The sequence below is a fragment of the Phoca vitulina genome, unplaced genomic scaffold, assembly GCF_004348235.1.
Source record: "Phoca vitulina isolate PV1807 unplaced genomic scaffold, GSC_HSeal_1.0 scaffold25, whole genome shotgun sequence".
In the NCBI taxonomy this organism is placed as follows: domain Eukaryota; kingdom Metazoa; phylum Chordata; class Mammalia; order Carnivora; family Phocidae; genus Phoca; species Phoca vitulina.
In genome coordinates this window covers 34,156,075-34,180,012 of record NW_022589728.1, presented here as the reverse complement: position 1 = coordinate 34,180,012, position 23,938 = coordinate 34,156,075, and the positions used below count along the sequence as shown (strand labels likewise).

At 34.9% G+C, this 23,938-nt stretch overlaps 1 protein-coding gene across 5 annotated transcripts in view; it reads right to left on the bottom strand.

Moving 5' to 3' along the window:
• The window catches only part of WWP1 (WW domain containing E3 ubiquitin protein ligase 1), a 118,615-nt gene that overhangs the window by 67,544 nt on the left and 27,133 nt on the right, over window positions 1–23,938 (bottom strand). For all 5 annotated transcript variants that reach the window (XM_032421947.1, XM_032421951.1, XM_032421949.1 and 2 more), the window contains 3 exons: window positions 18,459–18,549; window positions 9,813–9,951; window positions 9,045–9,169 (listed from right to left, as the gene is read on the bottom strand). In XM_032421947.1, the coding sequence (XP_032277838.1) occupies window positions 9,045–9,169; window positions 9,813–9,951; window positions 18,459–18,528 (334 nt within the window). In that variant the 5' untranslated portion in view covers window positions 18,529–18,549. The remainder of the gene's footprint in view (window positions 1–9,044; window positions 9,170–9,812; window positions 9,952–18,458; window positions 18,550–23,938) is intronic.

Sequence of the window (23,938 nt, the reverse complement as noted above, 5' to 3'; positions counted from 1 at the left end):
TGCAAGAGTATATTACTGATTAGAATCTGTCCTTACCATTTTAACTACTACCAGGTTTTATTTTTAATAATAGAGGGATTTTTCCTTTGCAGTTAAGAAATAGTGGGATTGAGAGATCTCAGATATCAGTATCCAAGGCTGAGGACATACCATTTATCTCTGCAGAGCCAATTAGATAACTTCCATAATTTAGAATGGCATTCAAGTGATCTGAAAACATAACTAAAGGTTGGAGTGCAAATGAGGGCTTAAACCTACATAACTTCTGAGACAATATATCTATCAGAGGATTGCATGAGCAAAAGCTATGGTCATTATCCAACTAGGTTATGACAAGAAAAAAAAAATGAAGGTTAAGGACTAGAAGGCTTGCTGGGATTTAAATGTGAAGAAATGAAAGAATTTCCCTAGTAAGCTGCTGTTGGATATTTTTGGGGAATATATAAGATGACTTTAGGTTGGTCTAGTTGTGGGTTTTATTTACGGCTATAACAATTCATATTATACCACGAAGGCCAAAGAAGTAAGTATCTTCAAAACTGGGAGATATACCTATTCAAATGAATTAAGCCTCCACTCTTACCTCAAATATATCAGGAGAAGGGACAGAAAAACATGAATTTATGAGAAGAAAATGTCAGGGCCTTAAGTACAGGAAGAAATTAGTCTCATAAATTTGAAGAGGGACAATGTCCAAGTGCCAAGCCAACAGGCTAAACCAAAGACACCCAAGAATTTTATCAATTATGAGTGTATTTTTAAATTCTACAAGGCTATCTAGAACTACATTAACTTTCTATTATTCTAATGAAAATTAAAAGCTAAGGATCAGAAAACCAGTGCTCCAGTCAAAACTTCTGTTCTTGAGCAAGCCACTTACATTAAAAGTTACTTAATAAATAAAATGAGTCATTGGGATTAATGCCCATAGGGTTCTTTTACCTTGAAAGCACTATGATTCACAAGCTTTAACTTTAAAAATTAATTTACTTAACTTCTGTTATAGACTGAGTTATGCTCTGCCCCCACAAATTCGTAAGTTTAAGTCCTAACCCCCGGTATCTCAGAAGCTGACTCAATTTGGAAATAGCATCTTTAAAAAGGTAATTAAATTAAAATGAGGTGCCTCTCATCCAATAATGACTGGTGTCCTTTAAGAGGAGGAAATTCTGATACAGACACATGCACAGAGGGAAGACAATGTGAAGATAAAAGAAGATGGCCATCTATAAGCCAAAAAGAGAGACGTCCTCAGAAGAAACCAACCCTGTTGACACCTTGATTTCAGCCTTCTAGCTGCCAGAATTGTGAGAAAGTACACTTCTGTTATTTAAGACACCCAGTCTTTGGTATTTGGGTATGGCAGCCCTGGTAAACTAATATACCTTTCAATTATTAAAAAAAATAATAAATGATGGACTGCCTAGGGTGTATAGGATACTACTACTAGCATTTCTGAAGCTGTCAACTTCAGAAATGTATGAATGTTTACAAAATTTTATTTTTCCTCTGAGCATATTCTGCTCAATTAAATTATAAGAGATAACTTCAAGTTTATACAATTTATACAAGTTTCCTTTCAAAGAATATTGACATTCTGACCTTCCTACAAAATTATTTTGGCAGATAAATATCACAATCTTTGTAGGGAGGGTAATTATAATCTTTATATGAAGGTTCAATACAGTCTAATATAACAAAATTGGAAACAATCTAGATAGCAATGACAGAAGCATGATTAAATAAATTACAGTATATGATAAAATATGAAATTACTAAATTAGCTTGAAAAGAATACCACTGAATGATACAGGGAAATGCACATAATATTAAGAGAGCTAAGCTGAATATAAAACTGAATAAAGTCCCAATTGTTAAATACACACAAACAAAATTCACCAAACTGTTAGTAGTAATTATCTCTGGGTTGTGAGTTATGAGAAATAATTATGTGTACGAAAAAAGAGGTGCCACACACAGCCAAACACAAGACCACTCCTTCAAGTTTAGGAGAGGCAGCTGTATTGCCTAATTCACAGAAACAAACAGAAGGTCAGCAAAATGAGGAGACAAAGGAATATGCTCTAAAAAAGAATGAGAATAAACGTCAGAAAAAAACTAAATGAAATGGAGACTACCAATCTACCCAATAACGAGTTCAAAATAATGGTCATAAAGATGTTCACTGGGGGGCGCCTGGGTGGCTCAGCTGGTTAAGCGACTGCCTTCAGCAGCTCAGGTCATGATCCCAGAGTTCCGGGATCAAGTCCCACATCGGGCTCCCTGCTTGGCGGGGAGTCTGCTTCTCCCTCTGACCCTACCCCCTCTTGTGCTCTCTCTCTCACTCTCTCTCTCAAAAAAAGAAAAAAAGAAAAGAAAAGATGTTCACTGGATTGGAGAGAAAATGGATGAACTTACTGAAAACTTCAACAAAGACATAGAAAATATCAATCTGGGTTGAAGAATACAAAAACAAAACCACTACACTAGAGAGAATAAACAGATTAGATAATGCAGAAGAATGAATCAGTGATATGGAAGGAAGGGTAATAGCACCCACGCTAAAAAGCAAAAAGAAAAGAATTGTTTGAAAATGAGGATAAGTTATGGGATCTCTTGGACAACATCAAGCAAACAAACATTTACATTACAGAAGTCCCAGGAGAAGGGGAGAAAGGGACAGAAAACTCACTTGAGAAATAATAGCTGAAAACTTCCCTAACCTGGGGAAGGAAATAGACATCAAGGTTCAGGAAGCACAGAGAGTTCCAAAGAAGATGACCCAAGAGGGTCCACACCACAACATAATAGTTAACATATCAAAGATAAACAAAAAAATTTAAAAGCAGAAAGAGAGAAGCAACTAGTAATGTATGTAAGAAAAGCCACAAGGTTATCAGATGATTTTTCAGAAGAAATTTTGCAGACCAGAAGAGAGTGGCATGATATATTCAAAGTGCTGAAAGAAAAAAAACCCTACAAACAAGAATACTGTACCTGGCAAGGTTATTAATCAGAATAGAAGGGTTTCCCAGATAAAAGTTAAGGAGTTTATCACCACTGAACTGGCCTAATAAGAAATGTTAAAGGGACTTCTTTAAATGGAAAAGACAAGACCATAATTACAAATAAGAAAATTATGACAATATATACATAAAACATGGAGGCGAGGATTTGAAAAGTTCTTTTAGAATGTGTTTGAACATAAGTGACCATCAATTTAATATACAGACTGCTATATACTTAAGATCTTATATATGAACTTCACAGTAACCACAAACCCAAAAACTAATAGCTACACAAAAAATTGAGAGGAAGAAAGCCAAGCATAACCTAAAGAAAGTCATCAATCACAAAGAAAGAGAGCTAGAGAAGAAAGGAACAGAGACAAACTACAAAAACAATCAGAAAACAATTAACAAAATGGCAATAAGAACATACCTATCAATAATTGCTTTAAATGTAAATGGCCTAAGTATTCCAATCAAAAGAAATAGGGTGACACAATGGATTAAAAACAACTCATCTATATGCTGCTGAAGAGACTTACTTCAGACCTAAAGACATGTGCAGACTGAAAGTGAAAGGATGAAAAAAAATATTCCATGCAAATGGAAGTGAAAGAAAAAGCCAAGGAAGCAGTGCTTATATCAGACAAAACAGACTTTAAAACAAAGTGTGTGAAAGAGGCAAAGAAGGACATTACATAATGATAAAGGGAACAATCCAACAAAAGGATATAACTACTATAAATACCTAGGCACCCAAAACTGGAACAGCCAAATACATAAAGCAAATATTAACAAACATAAGGGAAAAACTGATAGTAATACAGTTATAGTAGGGAACTTTAATACCCCATTTACATCAATGGGTCGATCATCCAGGCAGAAAGCCAGTAAGAAAACAGTATTCGAAGGACACATTAGTCCATCAATTCTAAAGGACTGAACAGATATATACAGAATATTCTATCCAAAAGTAACATAATATACATTCTTTTCAAGTATATATGGAACATTCTCCAGGATAGATCATGTTAGGCCACAAAACAAGCCTCAATAAATTTAATAAGACCAAAGCCATATCATGCACCTTTTTAACAATGGTACAAAACTAGAAATCAATTACAAAAACAAACAAACAAGAAAACAAACCTGAAACAAAACAAAAAAACCATGGAGGCTAAGCAACATGCTACTATACAACCACCCAATGGCTCAATGAAGAAATCAAAGAGGAAATCAAAAAATACAGGGAGACAGATGAAAATGAAAACAGAACAGTCAGTCCCAAGTTCTGGAATACAGCAAAAGCAGTTCTAGAAGGGAAATTTATAGCAATACAGGCCCCTCAAGAAGCAAGAAAAATCTCAAATAAACCATCTATCTTTACACTTAAAGGAGCTAGAAAAAGAGTAACAAACAGACCACAAAGTTAGCAGAAGAAAGAAAATAATAAAATTAGAGCAGAAATACATTAAAATAGAGACTAAAAGAACAAAACAAAAACAAAAAAGATCAATAAAACCAAGTGCTGGTTCTTTGAAAAGATAAAACAAAATTGCCAGCCTCATCGGGGGAAAAAAAGAGTAAAATCACAAATGGAAGAGAAGTAACAACCAACACCACAAAAATACATAGGACTATAAGAGACTACTAAAAAAATTATATGCCAACAAATTAGACAACCTAGAAGAAATGGTTAAATTCCTAGAAACACAATCTTCCAAAACTGAATCAGGAAGAAACAGGAAATCAGAACAAAGCAATTACTAGTAGCGAAATTGAATAGGTAATCAAAAAACTCCCAAAAACCAAAGTCAAGAACCAGATGGATTCATAGGTGAACTCTACCAAACATTTAAAGAAGAGTTAATACCTATTCTCCTCAAACTACTCCAAAAAACAGAAGAGGGAAAACTTCCAAATTCATTCCACAAGGCTAGAATTACCCTCATACCAAAACCAAAGACACTATGAAAAAAGAAAACAACAGGCCAATATCCCTGATGAACACAGATGCAAAAATCCTCAACAAAATATTAGCAAACTGCATTCAAAAAAACATTAAAAGGATCATTCACCACCATCAAGTGGGATTTATTCCAGATATGTAGGGATGGTTCAATATTCACAAATCAATCAACGTGATACACCACATTAACAAAATGAAACATAAAAATCATATGATCATCTCAAGAGATGTAGAAAAAGCATATGACAAAATTCAACATACATTAATAAAAACTAAACAAAGTGGGTTTAGAGGGAACGTACCTCAATATAATAAAGGCCATATATGAAAAATCCACCTGACATCATACTCAATGGTGAAAAACTGAGAGCTTTTCCAGTAAGATCAGGAACAAGACAAGGATGTCCACTCTTGCCACTTCTATTCAATATAGTATTTAAAATCCTTGCTACAGCAATCAGACAAGGAAAAAAAGGAAAAGAAAGAAAAGGTATCCAAAATGGTAAGAAAGAAGCTAAACTGTCACTATGTGCAGATGACATGATACTACACACAGAAAACCCTAAAGACTCCACCAAAAAACTATAAGAACTAGTAAATGAATGCAGTAAAGTTGTAGGATATAAAACTATTATACAGAAATCCGTTGCACTTCTATACACTAATAATGAAGTAGCAGAGACATTAGGAAAACAATTCCATTTACAATTGCACCAAAATAATAAAATATCTAGGAATAAACTTAACCAAGGAGGTAAAAAGACTGATACTGTGAAAACTATAAAACACTGATGAAAGAATTGAAGATGACACAAACGGAAAGATATACCATGCTCATGGATTAGAAGAATTAATATTGTTAAAATATCCATACTACCCAAAGCAATCTACAGATTTAATGCAATCTCTATCAAAATATCAACAGTATTTTCACAGAACTAAAACAAATATCCCTAAAATTTGTATGGAACCACAAAAGACCCCAAACAGCCAAAGCAATCTTGAAAAAGAAGAACAAAGCAGAGGTACCATAATCATAGACTTCAAGATATACTACAAATCTATAATCAAAACAGTATGGTTCTGGCACAAAAACAGACACACAGATCAATGGAACAGAATAGAGAGCCCAGAAATAAACCCATTCTTATATGGTCAATTAATTAATCTATGACCAAGGAGGCAAGAATGTACAGGGGAAAAGACAGTCTCTTCAATAAATGGTGCTGGAAAAACTGGACTACTATATGCATAAGAATGAAACTGAACTACTTTCTTACACCACACACAAAAATAAACTCAAAATGAATTAAAGACCTAAATGTGAGACCTGAGACCATAAAACTCCCAGAAGAAAACATAGGCAATAATTGCTTTGACACTGGCCTTAGCAATATTTTTCTAGGCAAAGGAAACAAAAGCAAAAGTAAACTACTGGGATTACCACCAAAATAAAAAGCTTTTGCATAGCAAAGAAATAGTCAACAAAACAATCTACCAAATGGGAGAAGATATTTGCAAATGATATATCCAATGAGGGACTGATATCCAATACACATTAACTTATACAACTCAACACCTAAAAAACCCAAATAATCTGATTTAAAATGGGCAGAGGACCTAAATAGGCATTTTTCCAAAGAAAATGTACAGATAGCCAACAGACATATGTAAAGATGCTCAATATCACTAGTCATCAGGGAAATACAAAGCGAAACCGCAATGAAGTATCACCTCAGCCCTGTCAAATGGCTTCAAAAACAACAAGAAATAACAAGTGTTGCAAGGATGTGGAGAAAGAGGAACCCTTGTGTACTGCTGTGGGAATATAAACTGATGCAGCCGCTGTGGAAAACAGTATGGAGGTTCATCAAAAAATTAAAAATAGAATTACCATATGATCCAGTAATTCTACTACTGGGCATTTAGCCAAAGAAAACAAAAACATTAACTCAAAAAGATACATGCACCCTTATGTTTACTGAAGTATTATTTGCAACAGCCAAGATACGGAAACAACCCGTGTCCATCAACAAATGAATGGATAAAGAAAATGTGGTATATAAACATAGAATATTACTCAGCTATAAAAAAGAATGAGATCTTGCCATCTGCGACAACATGGATAGACCTGTAAGGTTAGTATGCTAAGTGAAACAAGTCAAAGAAAGAAACATCATATGATTTCACTTACACAAAACAAATAAAAAAAGGAGAAACAGACCCATAAATACAGAGAACAAACTGATGGTTGCCAGAAGGGAAGGGATGGGGATGGGCAAAAATGAGTGAAGGAGAGTGGGAGGCACAGGCTCCCAGTTATGGAATGAATAAGGCAAGGCAAAAAGGTACAGCACAGGGAATAATAGCCAGTGGTATTATAATAGCATTGCATGGTGATTGATGGTAACACACTTGTGGTGAGTACAGCATGGTGTACAGACTTGTTAAATCACTATATGTACACCTAAAATTAATGTAATATTTTGTGTCAACTATACTTCTATAAAAAAAGGGGTCTCATGCAAAGGCTTAATCCAGTGCAGAAACAGCATATAAACTGGCTAAACCAAACATTTAATTCTGAAATAACAGAAGTTAACTGAGGTATTATGCATTTACACCAATAATGCTATATAGCCAAGAAAAAGTAGAAATACAGCCACCATCAGACCAGGAAAGGTATTATACGCTTATAAGACCTCATATCTATAACCAAGATGAATTGCATGAACAAAGCCATGGCATAGCAGAGAATTAAACTTTCATTGCTTCAAAAGAATGTATTTTTTAAAAATCTGTGTACATAGGGCGCCTGGGTGGCTCAGTCGTTGGGCGTCTGCCTTCGGCTCAGGTCATGATCCCAGGGTCCTGGGATCGAGTCCCACATCGGGCTCCCTGCTCGGCGGGGGGCCTGCTTCTCCCTCTCCCACTCCCCCTGCTTGTGTTCCTGCTCTCGCTACCTCTCTCTCTGTCAGATAAATAAATAAAATCTTAAAAAAAAAAAATAAAAAATAAAAAAATAAAAATCTGTGTACATAAAAATTAGTATGGCTTTCACATTTTCTTGACCCATAACTCCATATGTACAAAAAAACTACATCAAAAACAGATTTTTAAGTTGTAAGTGGACTTTTGTTAGAAACAGAAAAAAAATTTTAAAAAATCAACTTACTATTTAAAACATTAGCATTTTAACCTTAACTCAGCATATCTTTTAGGAATGAGAAAATTTCTAAGGAAATAAGATAAACACAGGCACTGGCTTGAGTGAAACTGCCTAAATGTCAAATAATATGAGATTAGTTGAATCATAAACTAGAACTCTGGCTTTTAATCTCTGGATCACATAATATTTTCAAAATTTGCTAAAAACAATGAACTCTCACCCCAGAATTATAAAAATTGGTATACCCCCGATTTTTGCATACAATGATAGGAGATTTACAAATAACTGAAGCTTAAACCATCTTACCCAGGCTAGAAAAATGTAATATCATGGAAACATATTCATATTAAATTGTTAAATGAAAAAAAGCAAGGGATAAACTAGTAGATACAAAGAAAAAAATACGTTTATATCTATGAACAGGAAAGAGACAAGAGACCAAGTTATTAGGAGTCGTTATCCTGGGATAGCAGAATTACAAATTATTTTCCTCTGTAATTTTGTATATTCTCTATATTTTCTTAATGAACTAGTTATATAATTAGAAAATTTAAGAGTTAGAATTTATTTTATACAAATTATCAACCAAATTAGAGTAGGCTCAGATTATCATTTTTTCAAGTTTTAAAGTATATAATAAGTAAATAATAAATCACTGATGATCACTGATAACAGAGTACTCATGGGTGACTGAGATCATTTTGTAAATCTGTTAGATGGAGAAAGGCCAGAGTATGTATTTCCTATTTCATACAGTACCACAAACTTAAAAGCAATCACAGGCAATAACTAAAGTTCTCTTTTGTAAATACAAAACTATTTTTGCTTTTGGACGTCAGGACACTTTGAAAAGTATCTAAAATAAACTTTTAAAGAAACAAAGATTAGAACAACTTACATTTTCTATTGTGTATTAACAGAGCTTGTTTCAGATCTATTGTTGCTCTTCCTAATAAAGCATCAGCTTTTAAAGTATAATGACTCCAAACTCGAAATTCCAATGTAGTCTGTGGGGTCACATTTCTGTAAGGGTAAAATTATAACAAAAATACAGGAGTATACATTTACTTCAATAATTTTTAAAAAGCCATGAATTCAGTTTTGAGAAAAAATATTGTGTTGAACAGTAAATTATCTGAATTATAAATAAAAACAATTACTTCCCTTCAAGTACATAGGACTTTAATAACTAGATAAGAATTCTTGTAATTACCAAACCAAAACACCAGCAATAGATAAAGAGTCTTGTTGAGATTTCACAGTAACACTAGTTCTATTTGAACAAACTTCTAAATATTTAAGAGAACTGTTGGTGTTATTTATAATAATTCTACTATACACAAATTTATAACATTATGTTTCAGAAAGGACAAAATTAACATTGATTTTCTGCCTTATTTATTTTTACAAGACAATAACAGAAAATATAGCTGTATGGAATAATTCAGTTAATAAAGCAAAAAGCAAGAATTACTATGCTTCCTCTCTAAAGAAAACAAATTAACCAAAAATCTTTTCATACTTAAAACTGTCTATTCATATTGCAAAATAACACTACTTACTTTGAAATTATCCTACAACTACAACAACAGAACAACCACAAAAGCATTCTAAGAAGCATACTCCCCCTTTTGGAGATTTTGCATTTTCTATACAAGGTACTTACACGGTTAGCTGTTCATCCCATTTTGGATTAGAAGAACTACTGGATTTTGCTGTTTTCTTAATTTCTCCATCTACAACTACTTCTGTATATATTGCTGTTCCAAACCAGTTCTTTTTTCTTTTTAGTTTGGCACTAGAAACTAACAGAAACATGATAATCACTAGTGAATATATACAGACAAAAAGTAGTACTTTGAGCAATAAATCAATAAAAATGGAACTGTGGGGGAGCCTGGGTGGCTCAGTCAACTGAGCATCTGCTTTCGGCTCAGGTCATGATTCTGGAGTCCCAGGATCGAGCCCCAAGTCGGGTTCCCTGCTCAGCGGGGAGTTTGCTTCTCCCTCTCTTGCTCTCTCTCTCTCTCTCTCTCTCTCAAATAAATAAATAAAATCTTTAAAAAAAAAATGGAACTGTGCTTCTTAGGCAACTCAAACTCTTCACTGGCGAATGAAGAAACAGTACAAAAGAACTATTGATAATGCCTGAGAACCATTTGAATTTTTAAGTTTTACTGAAATATAGTTCATATACCACGCAATTCACCCATTTAATCTGTACAGTTCAATGGTTTTAATATACTCACAGTTGTGCAACCATCACCACAAGCAACTTTATTTATTTACTTATTTATTTTTAAAGATTTTTAATTTATTTGTCGGCGAGAAAGAGACCACACAAGCAGGGGGAGTGGCAGGCAGAGGGGGAAGCAGACTCCCCACTGAGCAAGGAGCCCGATGCGGGACTTGATCCCAGGACTGAGCCACCCAGGTGTCCCTCACCACAAGAAACTTTAAAAACATATTCATCACCCCAAAAAGAAACCCCACACAGTCACCATATTTCCTCCTAGTTGCTCCCCCCTCAGCCCTAGGCAACTACCAATTACTCTCTGTCTCTATAGATCTGCCTATTCTAGACATTTCATAGAAATGAATTCACACAACATATGGTCTTTTGTGACTGGCTTCTTTCACTCAGCATGCTTTCAAGGTTCATCCATGTTGTAGCATGTATCAGTACTTCATTCCTTTTACTGACAAATAATATTTCCACTGGTATGGGTATACTTTTTATTTATTGATTCATCAGTTGATAGAGATCTGGGTTGTTTCTACTTTTTGTCTATTGTGCATAATACTGCTCAACATCTGTGCACAAGTTTTTGTGTGGACATATGTTTTCACTTCTCTTGGCATACACCTAGGAGTGGAACTGTTGGGTCATATGATAACTCCGTTGAATAATGCCAGACTGTTTTCCAAAGTGGCGGTACCATTTTACATTCCCACCAGCAGGGTAATAAGGGTTCCAATTTCTTCACATCCTTGCCAACCATTTGAATTTAATACTGAATTGCATCAAATGTCAAGAGAAAGCTAAGTATTTTCAGATTCAACATACCTATGAACCTCTCTGCCAGGTAGTGTTTCATACTTGCCTATTAAAAATTATATAAACTTTAATTTAAAAAAAAATGCTTTACCAGGAAAGTTGGTTTCCAAAAAAAGGGAAGTATTTGCTTTTTCAAATAAAAACATTAATTTCAAAATGTCATTGGAGAAGTTAATCATAATCCTTCACAAAGTGAATTTTGTATCAGATTTACCTGATTTGGAGGAAGACCTGTTTAATTTAGGCTAAACAATTAATTTTAAATAATTTTTGCAACTACTAATTCAAATGAGGAGTACAAATTTTCAGGGTAAAGTCCTGACTACCAAGCAGTAATAACAACTTATCAAGATCACCTCTATAGTCTGTTACCTATGAATACTGTGGGTCTGAGAAAGGGGAATGCCCTGCCCACTCCATGCCATACCTGTACCACATGTTAAAGATATCATCATAAGCTAATGTAGGCTTCTACTATGAAAGAACAGTAACATAAATAGTCACGTGAATAAATCACTGAAATATGAAATGATAAATGCTGCAGCAGAAGTAGAGTATTTGAAATAGAGTCTTCAATTAATTTTTTCTTTTTTTTAGAAAGAGAGAGAGGGTGGGAGGGAGAAGGGGGGAGAGAGAAAAAAATCTTAAGCAGGCTCCAGGCCCAACATGGAGCCTGACGCAGGGCTTGATCCATCTCATAATCCTGAGATCATGACCTAAGCTGAAATCAAGAATCGGATGCTTAACTTACTAAGCTACCCAGGTGCCCTAGAGTCTTCAATTAATACCTGAAGAACAGCAAGAGAGACTCAAAGGAAAATACTGTATTTAAGGACTGGCAACATAAAACAGAGTATTCAATGTTATGCCTAAAGTGCTATAGTCAAGGTCTTGGCAAAACTTACTCCCATCCTTCTCTGTTTCAAACTGCTCTAAGTTCAACACCACTGGAGTGACACAGAGGGCACAGACATCTCTCTCCCCAAAAAATCCTCCAACCAAGATTCTTCACTCTAAATTAGAGTCATTTCCTCAAAACATGCAAGTCTTTCAATACACTAAAAGAAGGGGAAAGCAGTACTGCATGGTCTTAAAATCACAGTGTCTTTTCAACAAATGGGGCTGGAACAACTGGACATCCAAATGCAAAAAAATTAATGTAAGCACAAACCTAACATCCTTCACAATAGTTAACTCAAAATGCACCACAGACCTAAATGTAAAACACAAAACTACAAAACCCAGAGAAGATGAGAAAACCTAGCCAACCTTGGTTATAGCGATGCTTTCAAAGGGACAATCCATGAAAGAAATAACTGATAAACTGTACTTCATTAATGGTAAAAATTCCTGCTCTGCAAAAGACAATGTCAAGAGAATACGAAGACATACCACAGACTGGGAGAAAATATATGCAAAAGACACACTTGATAAAGAACCATTATCCAAAATATACAGAGAACTCTTAAAACTCATCAGTAAGAAAACAACCTGATTTTTTTAAAGATTTTATTTTTTTGAGAGAGAGAGAGAGAGAAAGAGAGACAGCGAGCATGTGCAGGGGGAGGGAGAGGGAGAAGCAGACTCCCCACTGATCAGGGAGCCCAACGCGGGGCTTGATCCTATAACCCTTGGATCATGACCTGAGCCGAAGGCAGACACTTAACCGACTGAACCACCCAGGCGCCCTAAAAACAACCTGATTTTTAAAAAATGGGCCAAAGACCTTAACAGACACCTCACCAAAAAAATACATGGACAGCAAATAAGCATATGAAAAGCTGTTCAACATCATATATTATCAGAAAAAAAACCAAATTAGAACAACCACAAGATACCACTACACACCTATTAGAATGGCCAAAATCTGGAATGCTAGCAATACTAAATGCTGGGGAGGATGTGGAGGAACAGGAGCTCTCACTCTTTGCTGGTGGGAATGCAAAATGGCCACTTTGAGAGACAGTTTACCAGTTTCTTACAATATGATCCAGGAATTGTACTCCTTGGTATTTACCCAAAGGAGCTGAAAACTTATGTCTACACAAAAAAACTGCACATCGATATTTATAGCAGTTTTATTTATAACTGCCAAAACTTGAAAGTAACCAAGATGTCCTTGCAGCAGGTGAAATGAATAAACAAACTGTGGTGCACCCAGACAATGGAATATCATGCAGCACTAAAAAGAAGTAAGCTATCAAGCCATGGAAAAACCTAGAGAAAACTTAAGTGCATATTACTAAATGAAAAACCAGGTTCATCAACTGTAATGAAGGCACCACTCTGGTGAGTGATGTTAATAATGGGGGAGGCTGCACACGTGTGGGGGCAGGTGTATTTGGGAAACCTCTGTACCTTCCTCTCAATTTTGCTGAATCTAAAACTACTCTAAAAAAATAAAATCTTAAAAAAAAAAAAAAAAAAGAACTGGGTCTGACATATCTGGGTTCATAGTTTAACTCTTTCTGACCCTTAATTTTCTCATTTGAAATATAGGAGAACAATAGTATCCGATTCTTAGGATCAGTGAGTGAAGGCACGCAAAGTACTGTTATCATCAATGAATGCCTGGCACTCACCAATGGTAACTATTACTCCATTATTATTAATTACTATATAGTATTAACTCTTCTAAGTTAATTGCAGATACATTCAAAATATATCCACTGTATACCTTTTATTGGCAAAGTCTTCAATAATACTAGGTGTTGGCAAGGTAAGGAAAGTGATTTTTAAAAGATACAATTTTTAATTTCACAAAAATGCATACTATGCTGGCAAAAAAATGTATATATAAATAACTAAAATGCTATAATTTTGAGTAAATAAAAGATAACCCTATTAATTCAAGTAAGAGTTCTAAATAGTGAAATAAATGGGATAAACTTCATTTTCCCATTTAATAAGTTGCCTTTGGTGTTATACCCAAAATGTCCTCTACTGTAAGATTATATAAATACCAAAAATCTATCAGAAAAAGAGAGTCCTGTATGTGTATATGTATATGTAAAGAGAAAGAATTTAAGAATCCCACTCACAGTAACACCTCCCCTCAAAAAAATCTAGTAATAAACTTAATAAATGTATAGGATCTACATGAAGATAACTATAAAACTTCACTGATGGACATAAAAGACTTGAAGGGAATGACGTAATATATTCCTGGATTTGGAAGTTGTACACTGAAAGATTTCAATTATCTCTAATTTAACACATTATTTTTAAATGATCTAAATAAAAACACTAACATTGGTTTTGAGGGAGTTTGGGGTGGGGGGGCACACCAGCAGAGGAAAAGGGAAGGAGACTCTAAAATTCAAATGAAAGATAAAGAAAATTCAAGCATAGTGAAGATATATTTTAAAATACCAAGTAATGAGAGATTTTTCCCAATATATTTTTTAAAGTACTATACAATGGAAATAAAGTACTGTAAAATGAAAGTATTAAAATAGTCTATGACATAAGGACATAAGTGAAGAGAATAGAATAAGATGTTTGTATATCACAATGGTGGCATTTCACATCAATGGGAAAAGACAGATTATTCCATAAATGTTGAAGCATTTGAAAAGAATAAAGTTAAATTCATAATTCATAAGACTCATACAAAAATATGATGATACATAGGATCACAATTTAATTTAAAAAATTATAGTAAGGTACTAGAGGACACAACAGCTACAAAATGTGAATATGCCAGCCCATTAGTTTTTCAATCTCGAGTCTGTTTTTATGTCTTGCACTTTGTTTCTGACCCTTTCCTGCAGAAAGCCTGAAATCTCAACTACTGTAGATGGTACTCTTCTGTGGGCTATTATGTTTATGTGCATGGTTCACTCCAGTGTAACACCATATTACAGTAGGTAGCTTTCTCTTAGATTTTTTTCCGTTACAGTTTTCCTGCTTTGCATGATCAATGTTCATATTCTTATTATTGCCAGTCAGGTATGGGTTACGAACAGAAATAGGAATAAAACTAATTCAGCTAATAGAGTATCTCAGTTTACAGATCATAACCTGCCAGCCTGCAACAGCAGAAGGGCCTTAGTCATGGTACTGATTATTTTAAAAGTAAAAGAAATATCAATACAAAGAAAGAAAGAAAGAGAAGGAAAGGAAGGAAGGAAAGAAGGAAGGAAGGAAGGAAGGAAGGAAAGAAAGAAAATAAAAGAAAAAGAAAGCAAGAAAGCAAGCAAGAAAGAAAATACAGAGGTCACTGTTCTCTAATTAAAGGGGCAACAACTTGGGAGTCCAAAAATCTTGGTTGCTTTCCTATTACTAACAGAAGGCACTTACTCTGATTCTCAGTCTTAACTGGTAAAATAGTAAATATTTATTCCAAAAGGTATTGTTAATTCAGTAAGATTGTGGATTTTAAGGCGCTTTGTATTTAAAAAAAATTAGATCAACAAAATGAAAAAAAGGTAAAGACAAGGAGAAGAGAAGGGAGAAAAGCAAGGCACTAAAATCTGGTACCATCTAGCATAGGTCCAAGTTCAGTTTCCCAAGAGCATCACTGTATTTCAAAGGAGAACAGTAATTAACACTCAAAATGATAAATACCATAGTGGCACTACTTTGGCTACTTGCCCTTCTCTGGTCCACATCTATTTTCCAATTGGTTCTCTAGACTTCTGGTGATTCTGTGAGCTACCTGCTAGCTGTTCAATAAGTTTCTTTTTGGCTCAAATCAGTCAGATCAGGTTTTTGTTATTTCAACTAAGAACATACACAAAGGTCAACACCAGGAAGAAAGTTACAAATCAGATACGGTGGCCACACGTCCTACACAAATAACACTGAAAACCACAAATGTGGCTCTAAGCTTCTCATATCAAGCAAAAGAAGAAACATTAGGAATTATGTAAGCGGTTCTTAAGTGGAGTACACATCAGAATCATCCAGGGTATTGCTTCAAAACATACATCTCCATGGTTCACAGAAGACGAAATACAATATCCCTTAAACCTGGCTCAACCTCACTCATAATGAGAGAAAAGATATTTACAATGACACTATCTTAGATACCACTTCTTACCTAACTGTCAACAATCCAAAGCTTGATAACATATTTTGATGAGGCTATGGGGAAACAGGCGCTCTCTTAGAAAGCTGGGAACAGAAAATGGTACAGACCCTATAGAGAGGAATATGGCAATAACTGGCAATATTACATGTGTTTACTCCCCGACTCAGCAATCTCATTCTAGGATCCTATCCTAACAAAATATGAGCAAAAATAAGAAATGACATTTGCATAAAGCTATTTATTGTAGCACTATTTGTAATAGCAAAAGAGTAGAACCATGATGTCCATCAATAGGAGACTAGTTGAATTAGCTCTGGTATATCTATTCAACAGAGTATTTCCTGTGCAGCAACAAAAAGGTATATACCCTATTATGGAGCAAACTTTAGGATATTACTACTGTTAAATGAAGAAAAATCAAGTGCAGAAAAGTACCTAAGAAGTGGCAGGCTGGGAGGAGATATATGAATACATATACTGTACATATCTGCTTATATTTTCAAAAGCAATGGAAAAATAAACCAAAACTAATAAAAATGTTTACGTACATTTTTAGATAATGGAGAGAGGTGGAAGGGATGGCATGGAGTAACCAGACCTCTTCAAATGTACTCTAATTTAACAGTTTTAACTCCAGAGCCATATAAATGCTTTCTTTACATGTAATAAACAAAACTAAATAAAAATAAATGAAAGCAATAAACCTAACTGATTATCCAGTTGGTGGTAAAACCAAATGGAAAACTGCTTTAAGTTACTTTCAAATGTGGTATTCTAACTATACATCCTAAGGGGGGCAGGGGGGAACTCACAAAGAAATCTTAAACTGCAATGAGTGGGCCTGTTGTTTTTAGTAATTTTAATGTTGCCTGTGTGTGTGTGTGTGTGTGTGTGTGTGTGTGTGTGTGTGTGTTAGGATAACACAGATATAATTATGTTACTGTCATTTGGAATTAAGATTTTTGGGCTAAGAGAAAAGAGATAGAAATACAAAGTCAAATAAAGTAAAAATAATTTTTTTCTCCTTTCAGTGGAACATGGTACTTAGAGACCACAGCTATTTTGAATTTGAAATATCAGCATGAACTCAGGATTTGTTTTTTGCTTTCTAAGACAATAAACATTTCCTAGCTCTGGTCACTGAAAACTCCTAGAAACAACCTGATCTCACAGCAATAAGTACCATAGAAATTACAGTATCTCTCTTCTTACTCTGGCTTCAATCCCACCCCTCCTGAGACAAATATAATTTCTAATATTCTAATCACAGAGCCGCATACATACCCCTCCTTTTTTTTACATCCACATGGTTGTATACTATGCATACTACTCTACACCTTTCACTTAACAATATTATCTTAGAACCTGGCTCCTTTGGGTACATATATTTATTTCATTGTCTAACTAGGATTCCGTTGCCAGCCTTTTGCTATTACAAACTCTTTCCCTTCCTCCCTCTACCCCTCCAATATATATTTTACCTCCAGGTGTTTTTTTATCTTACAGATATTTATATTGTTTATATATAATGAATTATCTGAAGTCTTCTAACCAAGACTCTCCCATCTTCTGCAAATGTTCCTTCTCCCTCTAATGCTTTCTGCTGCCAATCTAATCTGAGATGAATTCTGACTCCTCCTGCAAGAATTAAAAGTGTTACGCTCTGTAGGTTCTTGTCTTACCCTGTTCTCCTGTGTCTGCAGGCCATCTCAGATCCCAAGCAGACTAAAGACACTTTTCTCTAAGTTTTCACTGCATCTAGTTAATAGTCACTCTGCATGGTAATTCTCCATATAAAACAAACCTGTCTCAACACTATACAGTAAATTCCTAAAAAACTGGGGTCTTGTGTTTTAATTCATGTAATTCCACTTAAATATTTGCCAATGATTGGATGGGTGAATAGATGAAAAAAGGCCTTCAGCATCCTTCTCCATCCTAATAACCATTTAAGGACCAGTTCAAAGTTGCTTATTCTAATACCCAAATGCTCCCACCACCAAAGAGGACATATCTTCTCTGCATCCAGCTCAGGTTCAATAAATATTTACTGAATAAATAAAATACTTTCAGAAAGTTTCTACCTTTAAGGCCTGTTGCAACAAATACATCACAGTATGAATCTAAAAGAAAAGATACTTGCGGAATAAATTTGCTGAATTAGGTATTAAAGTTTCATCAGGGAATCACTATTTTAAGTTATTATGAAAATAACTTACCAGTTACCTGTAACTGTAACCTTCCATTGTGGTTATTACTAGTATCAGATCGTGGTGAAGCAGTGGCCATGTCCCAATATTCAGCTTATACCTATTAAAAAGTTAATTTATTCATGTGTTAGACAAGAGTGTAACTTTCAATATGATTCAAACTGTTTGAATCAATTAAAGAAACCAAATCTAATACAATATTTTCAACTCATCAAATGACATATTCACAGCTGTCCTCCATTTAAAATTAAAACAGTACTATAAGCATTACAGAAAATATGGCCAATAAACCATATCTGGGTCAATGTGAACAAAATAAATGATGATACTGAGACTCCAGCATTACGTGTTGATTGACTGACTGATTTTTATTATGCTCAGTTAGCCACCATATAGTACACCATTAGTTTTTGATGTAGTGTTCAATGATTCATTAGTTGCATATAACACCCAGTGCTCATCACAACACGTGCCCTCAATACCCATCACCCGGCTACCCCATCCCCCACCCCCCTCTACGTGTTGATTTATAAATAAACATACAATTTTTATATGTTAGATTATATACTTTATTTATTTACTTGCTAGCTTACTTATCTAAACTACCTAAGTAAATTGCCCCTTCATCTTTTAATACTTCAGTGTGTATCTCCTAATAAAAATACTCTCTTAAATACAATAGGACGATGATCAAATTCAGGAATTTAACTAGTACACTACTATTCTCTATTATATAGCCCACATCTGTAATTTCATCAACTGTTCCAAACAAGGCATTTTATCATAACTTTTTCACCACAGTACTTAGTTCAGATTTATATACTGCATTAGTTGTCGTGTCCCCAGTATATTTTACATGTTTCTTTTTATAATTTTCTTCATGTTCTGCTTCATTCCTCCACTTCAAATTTTACTTTTTAAATAAAATACAAAGCTGAGCTACTTTGGCTTTCTTCTGCATGACAAATATTTTAAGGCTAAAACTTCTATCCACCCTTAACCTACTAAAGGATGAAGTGGAACATTCTGGTCAAGATTGAGAAATATTAATGAATATAACGTTTATCTTGTTTTTTCCTGTTGGTAGTATTTTCTATGCTCCATTTAGATCCTTCCTCCAAATTCAGGAATCTAATCCTCTAAAATCATTATACTCTCTTATTTATAGTTGCATATATTATGTGCCTGTATATATGCATATATGTGTATGAAAAGATAAGATAAACAGTTGCGTACTATTTGGTTAACTATTCTAGTTAATATATATTCACAGATTGTGAGATCTCATTCAGGCCAATGCTGTCATTCTGCAGATGAGAAAACCGGCTCAAGGATTACATCGCCTGCAGGTACATCTGCTGTCATGTGCATATGAGAAAACCAATGGGAATAGAAAGCTTTAGATAATCAACGGACAATGAAGAAAATCAACAGAAATTGAAGGTTTTCAATTTCAAGAAGCTGGTATATACTAAATATTTTGAAAGGTCCTCCTGCTTCAGTGTAAAAGATCCTGGATAAATTAAAACCAGGGTAGTTTTCGAACACTGCTATGTTCTCAAGAAGTATAAGAAATTATCAAGCTTACACCCACCCCATATAATAGTAGCAAAAAGAATTTTTTTTAACTGAGTTGAAATAGAAGAGGATAGTGAGTAGTAGTAAGCAAAAAAAAAAAAAAATTTTTTTTTTTTTTTAATTAGAGTATTGCCCTGGATGTGCATGCTGATAGTAGGACTGGGATCAAGAGATAAAGCATTGGGCCTGCTGCAAGGTAAGGGAGCTGAGACTCCCACAAGAAGCGAAAGCCCAAATCAGCTGTAACCTGTAACACAGAAGCAGCATATACATACGCTCACAGGAAAGTACCCCAATTTAAGCCACTGGGATTACCCAAAATAAAGAGCAATGAATTATGAGCCTACAGTTTAAAAAAAAAAAAAATCAAACTTATAAGAAAACAAGCCACCATGACTGAACAGAAACAAAAAATAATAGTTTCTGACCCTACATGGATTTTACATATTATGATTACTAAGTATAAACTTTTAAAAATTTAGTTTTAGCAATAAAAGATAAAACATGATCAAGCAAAAAGAAAAACGGCATTGCCTACTTGAAAAAGAGAATTTAACTTTTTTTTTTTTTTAAAGATTTTATCTATTTATTTGAGAGAGAGAGAGAGCATGAGCAGGGGGGAGGGGTAGAGAGAGAAGCAGACTCCCCCCCCCCCCAATTCAGGAAGCCTGATGTGGGATTAGATTCCAGGATCCTGGGATCATGACCTGAGCTGAAGGCAGACACTTAACTGACTGAGCCACCCAGGCGCCCCTGTTTTAACTCTTTATTTTAGAATACTTTCAGATTTACAGAAAAGTTGTGAAGATAACAGAGTTCTCATATACCCCACCTTCCCCCACTATTAACATCTCACATTAGTATGCCACATTTGTCATAATTAATGAGCCAATATCAGTGTATTATTAACTAAATTCCAGTTTTTTCAGATTAGATAGAACTTAAGAGAGAATCAGTAAATTTGAATATAAATCTGAAAAAGTCATTTATAAGTAGTACTGAAATAGATGGAAAAAAGCAAAGAGAGGCTAAAAGACATGAAGCTAATTGGACATATATTTCTACTCATATCCCTGGAAATGAAAAAAGAAGAGGTCATACTAGGAGAGAAAACGACTTAATTTTCTAGAAAGAATGAAAGACATTTATCCACAATTCTAAGAAATACAGCATATATATATATATATATATATATATACACACACACACACATACATACACATATGTACACCTATATATATACACACACATATATACATATATATATACATATACACACATATATATAAAAGAGGTGGGATAAACAAAGACATTCACAGGTGGCCACAGAGCAGTGAAGCTGCAAGACACCAAAAAAGGACCATGATAAAAAGCAGCCAGAGAGAAGAGACTGGACACAAAACAAGAGACTAATGTGATAGTAGAATTCTCAACAGCAACAAAGAAGGCATAGAAGGTAGAGAACATGCTTATCTACAAAGAACTGAGACAAAAATTATCCAACCATCAAAATCTCTTTGGGGAATACGGAAGGCATTAGGACATTGCCAGAAAAACCAACAGAGAGTTTATCAACAGTAGACCTTTACTTTAAGAGAATCTAAAGAACATGTTTCATAAAAGAATAAAATTACCACAGAAGGATACTCTAAGACACAAGAAGGGAAAGATAAGCGAAGAAACTGGTAAGCATACAAGTAAATCTAAATAAATACTGTCTGAATAAAATAGCAACATCTTATTACGGTATTTAAACAAAACCAGTATAAACCATTAATATATGGAACAAAGGAAGAGAAGCATATCGGGGAGGGGCAGGGCAGGGGAGAAAAGGATAGGAGTTAATTGTGTAAATCCTTGCATTCTTCAGCAGAGGGATTATAATCTGGTTTAGTTTTAGAAATTCTGCATTCCCAGCAGAATTTCAAGGGTAATCATAAAATAATAGAGTATAACTTCCAAGCTAGTAGAGTAGAAAAGAATTTTAAAACACCAACAACTCAATCAATCCAAAAAGTCTAGACAGAAAAAAAAGCATAAATAACCAGAACTATCAGAAAGCACAAAGTAAGAGAGTCCAAACATAGAAATAATCACAACCAAATACATATGGATAAATTCAAAAGATAAGAGATACCTACTAAGTAAAGACACTGATAGAATGAAAGCAAAATACAGATGATATGATACTTTATGTGGAAAACCCAAAAGACTCCACCCCAAAACTGCTAGAACTCATACAGGAATTCAGTAAAGTGGCAGGATATAAAATCAATGCACAGAAATCAGTGGCATTCCTATACACCAACAACAAGACAGAAGAAAGAGAAATTAAGGAGTTGATCCCATCTACAATTGCACCCAAAACCATAAGATACCTAGGAATAAATCTAACCAAAGAGGCAAAGGATCTGTACTCAGAAAACTATAAAATACTCATGAAAGAAATTGAGGAAGACACAAAGAAAGGGAAAAACGTTCCATGCTCATGGATTGGAAGAACAAATATTGTGAAGATGTCAATGCTACCTAGAGCAATCTACACATTCAGTGCAATCCCCATCAAAATACCATCCACTTTTTTCAAAGAAATGGAACAAATAATCCTAAAATTTGTATGGAACCAGAAAAGACCCCGAATAGCCAGAGGAATGTTGACAAAGAAAAGCAAAGCTGGCGGCATCACAATTCCGGACTTCAAGCTCTATTACAAAGCTGTCATCATCAAGACAGTATGGTACTGGCACAAAAACAGACACATAGATCAATGGAACAGAACAGAGAGCCCAGAAATGGACCCTCAACTCTATGGTCAACTAATCTTCAACAAAGCAGGAAAGAATGTCCAGTGGAAAAAAGACAGTCTCTTCAACAAATGGTGTTGGGAAAATTGGACAGCCACATGCAGAAGAATGAAACTGGACCATTTCCTTACACCACACACAAAAATAGACTCAAAATGGTTGAAAAACCTCAATGTGAGGCAGAAGTCCATCAAAATCCTAAAGGAGAACACAGGCAGCAACCTCTTAGACCTCAGCTGCAGCAACTTCTTCCTAGAAACATCGCCAAAGGCAAGGGAAGCAAGGGCAAAAATGAACTATTGGGACTTCATCAAGATAAAAAGCTCTTGCACAGCAAAAGAAACAGTCAACAAAACCAAAAGATAACTGACAGAATGGGAGAAGGTATTTGCAAATGACATATCAGATAAAGGGCTAGTATCCAAAATCTATAAAGAACTTATCAAACTCAACACCCAAAGAACAAAGAATCCAATCAAGAAATGGGCAGAAGACATGAACAGACATTTTTCCAAAGAAGACATCCAAATGGCCAACAGACACATGAAAAAGTGCTCAACATCACTCGGCATCAGGGAAATCCAAATCAAAACCTCAATGAGATACCACCTCACACCAGTCAGAATGGCTAAAATTAACAAGTCAGGAAACGACAGATGTTGGCGGGGATGCGGAGAAAGGGGAACCCTCCTACACTGTTGGTGGGAATGCAAGCTGGTGCAGCCACTCTGGAAAACAGTATGGAGGTTCCTCAAAAAGTTGAAAATAGAGCTACCATATGATCCAGCAATTGCACTACTGGGTATTTACCCCAAAGATACAAATGTAGGGATCCGAAGGGGTAGGTGCACCCCGATGTTTATTTATAGCAGCAATGTTCACAATAGCCAAACTGTGGAAAGAGCCAAGATGTCCATCAACAGATGAAAGGATAAAGAAGATGTGGTATATGTATACAATGTAATATTACGCAGCCATCAAAAGAAATGAGATCTTGCCATTTGCAACAACGTGGATGGAACTGGAGGGTATTATGCTGAGCGAGATAAGTCAAACAGAGAAAGACATGTATCATATGACCTCACTGATATGAGGAATTCTTAATCT